The sequence below is a fragment of the Geospiza fortis genome, unplaced genomic scaffold (assembly GCF_000277835.1).
Source record: "Geospiza fortis unplaced genomic scaffold, GeoFor_1.0 scaffold88, whole genome shotgun sequence".
NCBI lineage: Eukaryota > Metazoa > Chordata > Aves > Passeriformes > Thraupidae > Geospiza > Geospiza fortis.
Genome location: NW_005054434.1, coordinates 19,674 through 25,016, shown reverse-complemented (window position 1 = coordinate 25,016; position 5,343 = coordinate 19,674). Strand labels below are relative to the sequence as shown.

At 43.0% G+C, this 5,343-nt stretch overlaps 1 protein-coding gene across 1 annotated transcript in view; it reads left to right on the top strand.

Moving 5' to 3' along the window:
- LOC106631952 (calpain-13-like) overlaps positions 1-4,257 on the top strand; it is a 51,046-nt gene extending 46,789 nt beyond the window's left edge. The window contains exons 20-22 of the mRNA XM_031061948.1: positions 196-251; positions 1,525-1,570; positions 3,894-4,257. Of these exons, the coding sequence (XP_030917808.1) occupies positions 196-251; positions 1,525-1,551 (83 nt within the window). The 3' untranslated portion in view covers positions 1,552-1,570; positions 3,894-4,257. The remainder of the gene's footprint in view (positions 1-195; positions 252-1,524; positions 1,571-3,893) is intronic.
- Positions 4,258-5,343: the final 1,086 nt, after the last annotated feature.

Here is a 5,343-nt window from a genome sequence, read left to right as displayed (position 1 = left end):
AAAATGGGGATCCTTTCCCAGGCTGTGATCCGAGGGCCAGGGCAGGAGGGGTACCCAGCACAGAAATGAGATGTGGCCAGGCAGAGCATCCCAGCACAGGGACTGCAGCTCTGCTCCTCACCTGCCACAGCTTTATGTCTGCATTGCATTCTTGCTTCTTTCTCATGAAATAAGGTTTTTTTGTTCTGCCCCTAGATGCATTCCAAAACTTAGCAGAGGGCGGATCACAAATTTCGATGACAGCAATGGAGGTAAGAATGCTCCTTCTCTTCTCTTCTCTTCTCTTCTCTTCTCTTCTCTTCTCTTCTCTTCTCTTCTCTTCTCTTCTCTTCTCTTCTCTTCTCTTCTCTTCTCTTCTCTTCTCTTCTCTTCTCTTCTCTTCTCTTCTCTTCTCTTCTCTTCTCTTCTCTTCTCTTCTCTTCTCTTCTCTTCTCTTCTCTTCTCTCTCCTCTCCTCCCTTCCCTTCCCTTCCCTTCCCTTCCCTTCCCTTCCCTTCCCTTCCCTTCCCTCCAGCTCCAAAGTGGGAGCTCATTTTAGCAGAAGGGTGAAGTTGAAGATGATGTGTGATGTGTGTTGCTAGGTTTTTGTCCCAGCAAATAGTGGTGGAGGTTCTGCCTGGCTGGAAGTACCTCCTGTGTGGGAGGTTCCTGGGGTTCCCTGGCCCCACTGGAGCACAGCTCCATCCATCCCTGGCCAAGGCATGGAGTCTTCTCTTACTGACACCAGCCTGTCATTGCTGGAAACATTGCTCAAAGTGACTTTGAGGAAGTGACCAAAAAAAAAAAATCCGTGCCCTCATTTCTTACTGCCCCATCTGTTAATCCTGAATTGCAAAGCATCTTGGTTTTAAGACAGAAACAGCAGTCAAATGCTTGCTGCTGCTGTTTGTCTTAAAAGCACAGCCTGAAGGATAGCTCAGTGAATGGGGATACATCAGGCTTTTTATCAGCTAGTCTGAAGCAAAAATCCTGCTGTGCTCCACAGTGATATGCCTGAGTACTGCATTTTATCAGTCTGGGGACTGTTATTTGACAACCCGGTGTTTAAAAAGATTTTTTAAAAGAACCTTTTACAAGAGGTTCAGCTCCTGTTTATACTCTGTGGCTAGTGCAGAGCCTCACTGTTTTAATTCTTTTCTTTTTTTTTTTTTTTTTTTTGCACCAAGGGCAGAGCACAGTTTGCAAGCAGAGGACCTGGACCTATTTTACGGGGTAGTCTGTAGGACAGCCAGGTTCCCAGAAGCTGCTATCCCTTCCACCTGCAATCAGGCAGGTGCCACACTTTCCCAGCAACTGCTCCTGCTGCAGCTGCTGCAATAATTTATCATGGAAAACAACATATGGAAAGAGTTTCTGGGTCTGAATTGTAATAAGGGAGAGAGGCAGTTCCAAAATCCCTCAACTATCCTGTGCAGTACAAAAGGACTACAGTCATTGGGTCACCCCTGAAGGTCCTGAGACAAGTCTGAAGGCTTGATGTATACCATTTCTGTCTAATTGCACCTTTTCTTCTCCCTTTTTCCAGTGGCTGACCCTTGTCATGTACACCTAGAGAGATGCCAGAGGTCATGGTAAGAAATCTCCTCAGTGCTGACAAGAGAGGGTGGGGCCCTTGCAGGAAGCTCAGCCTGCAGTTATGGGGGGTTTTGAGAGAACCAGCTGTGAGAGGAAGAGGGAAGGAGGTGAGACCTGCAGCATGAGAAGGGCTGTAAGGGGAATTGGACTTTGGGCTATTTTTTTTCCTGAGGAATTGCTGATGACCTTACCAGTCAAGCAGACCACCAATGGGCTCAGCTAGAAATTGCCCCCACCTAAGATAATAGATGAGAGAGCATAACTTATATTTTTGAGTTCTGAGGGGTGCAATTACCTCTTCATATTTTACACAGCAGCAAATGTATAGTCAAATGGAGGGTGGGTATACAAATTAATTTAGATTTCTTGGTCAGTCTGATTTCACATTTTTAACAGAATTACGTGGTTTGCTTTACATTTGAACTCCCTTGTGCTTCTTTTGATGTTTGTTGCCTTCATGTCAGGCCTAGAGAGGAACTTTTTTCCTCTGGATCTCCCAATTTTGCTGCTTGTTTCTCCTGAAAGACTTTGCCTTTTCCTGCAGAACTTGTGCTGTTTATAGATCCGAGAGCCATCTCGGCCATGGTGCTCCTGCCAGCCCTCTGTGATGCAACTGTCCCAGCTGCAGTGTTGAAGTGTTAGTGCTGGTCCCAAACATCTGTCACTGAGGAGAAAGCAGGGAGGAAACCCTCAGTAAAATGTGCAGTGGAGGGGCAGCTAACTCCAGGAATTTGTGGAGCATCCTTGGGCAAATCAGACACTTTCCTTATCAGCCTGGACCAAAAATGGAGTAAAAACCTCAAAGCCATGACATTCTTTGAAATCCATTAACTGCATCCAGCTAACCCTTCCTATAGACAGGAATTACAATAGTAAATAATCCAGCAACAGCATCTCTGGTGTCTCACACCCTGTTTCTGAGGGCAGTTTGCATTGGATGCCAGCTTTGCTGAGAAGCTGGAAAGGGAAATGCACAACTGTAAATTACACTCCCCCAGGGAGAAAGCATGGTAGGTTCAGAGCCAAGGCAGGGATGGCTCCATGCCTTTCACCTCGACTCCAGGACAACATTTGTGCCCTGCTGCTCTTCCCTCTTGGCTCCTGGTTCCATCCAGTGTGTCCAGCTGTGGCAGGAGCTGGGCTTCAGCACTCAGCACTGGGATATCGGAACAGGACAGCCCCTGAGGCATGGAGAAATGATGAGGAGGACTCCATCTTATCAGAAAGCTAATGAATTATTTTATTATACTATATTATTATACTATTATACTATTATTCTATTATTCTATACTACTACTATATTACTACTAATATATACTGTATTATCCTATTATTATACTACGTTATCATTAATTACTTTATGATTCTATATTATTCTATACCATATTCCATTATATTACATCTAAACTGAATCTGCCAAGCACCCAACTGCACTCCCCTGCTCAGCATCTCGTGACTGTCAGTGACAGTCCCAACGCACACCTGGATTCAATTGGTCAGTGAATCAAAACGCTCACACCAGAATCCAACTACCAATTCCCTTCAGGTAAACAATCTTCCACATTGCATTCCACTTGTGAGCAACACAGGAGCAGTACATGAGATAAGAATTGTGATTTTTTTTCTCTGAGGTTCAGAGAATGTGAAACCCAGAAATATTCTTGGGAAGAATTGTGCCTTGCTTTTCTCTGTGAAGAGAAATGTGGCAACACTGTGGTGCCTTCACCCCTGAGCTCTGCCTGCAAACTGTTGTTTGTTTGAAAGCCTGCCCTTTGCATTCAGAGCTGTGGACAGTGCAAACCTGCATTTTGATGTGTTGCTGTGTGGAAACAGAATATTCACAACACTGCACCCAGCACTTGCACTGCAGACTGTCATTAGGTAAATATAAGAAGGACCTCACCTTTGGAGATTAAGTTGCTTAAATTATTGCTTGCAAATTATATTCATAGTCTATTTAGTAATCTTTATTTTTTCATGAATGATTCATAAACTGATCATAACTTCTGGGAATATATAATTAATCATAATTTTCACCTACTGGTTTGGAATGAAATCCTGCCTGCAGGGTGTTTGTAAGCAGCTCACTTGAGCAATTTAGCAGACACTTGGAGCTGGAGCCTGGGCAGTCGGGGCACAGGACCCTCAGAGGATCAGAACTGTTAAAACTGGAGCTTAACAAACTGTGATTGATGTGGGAAAACACACTTGGCATTCTCTGAAAAAAAATCTCTTGGCAAAAATATTCCCATTAGAGATTCCCAAAGGCTGACCTGAAGCTGGCTGTGTTCTGAGTGAGTCTCTTTACCTCTGTTTCAGGTGACTTTTCTTCCTCCTCAGCAGAGCAGTGTCCAAGGCCATCCCCAGTGTCCCAAAAGCCATCCATGGAGATCTTGAAAAACCACAGTGAAGGAGTGAAGCCAGGTGTCCTCATGCTTGGGGGTACTCCAGGCAAACTGGAGGTGCTTGGAGAGGGAAGAATTGCTAATGAAAGTACTCCATGGGCAAGCTGGAAGTGTTGACTGTGATCTCCTCTCATCTTCCTATAAATAGCACAGAAGTCAGGAACAGCTCCATTAACTCCACTGTGAAAAAGAACAGAGCCATGCCTTTCATGTGAAAGGAGTGTGTAAGATGTAGGTTACAAAAACAATTAAGAGACAGTTTTATTTTAATTATTTCTTTATTTTCTTCTGTGCCATTTATAAGTGCCAGAAAATGATTGAAGAAATTAGTCCTAATTCATAAATAACACCAGAATCTTTTTTGTTTTCTTTGTACTTTTATTAAAAAATTAGGAAAAAAAAAGTCTTATGCATTTTTGAGTTCATCAACTATAGGGACTCCATTTTATTTGCTACAGAAATGGAGTGGCATATTAGAGATCTAGAACAAACTGTTCAGTGCTTTTTTCTGACTTCCAGAATCTATATTGGGACTGTTTGGGAGTAGAAAAGTTTATCTGAACTGCATTCTCTTCCTCTGTCCTGATGTCTTTAAAAATGTAGGGCTTCTTCAGACATAATTCCTGCTCAAAAATTTAACTTAAACCTGCAAAATAACTGTAACCTTTCTGTACCCACACATGAACTTCACTTTCATACTTTTTTATCATGGCATTAGCAGGGAATTTAGTGATCTATTCCACTCAGATATTAAAAAAAAAAATAAAATTATGAAGCCTCTATTTGTGAAAATGCCAAAAAAGAAGGAAGTCAATGGATGAAAGAAATCCCAGGTTGCCATGGCAATATAATTCACACCATGCCTCGCTCAGACCCTCTGCACAGGTTTCCACTGAGGCGTCCACACATTAGCAGCGGATTTTTACCCATTTGCCAGGGAGATGTTGCACACTGGAGCAACAACTACATCACCAGGTAAAGATGAAACCCAGATTTTTGTTACCATGAGGACAGTCTATGTTGTGTCACCGCCTGGTTCACCAGCTTGGAGAGCATTACTCATGTAGCTACATCCTGGGCAAGAGGGGCCACTGAACCCACTCTTCCACTGAAAATTAGAGCAAGGAGAAATCAGTAAAATTAGACTATTTTAATTTTTTTTTTCAGTAATTTTTGAACAAGCTGATTCCTTCTCCAAAGCGAGACTTACGCATCCCACCTGAAATCGCTAATCACTAATTAAGCCCTCTGCAAATGTTGGCAAAGAGAGGAGATAAAAAGGGGGCCATGGGAAAATAAATATGCTTTGCTAAAAAGGTTTATTAGTAGAACCATTTCAGGGAAAGGTTTGTGCAGCTTAGTCT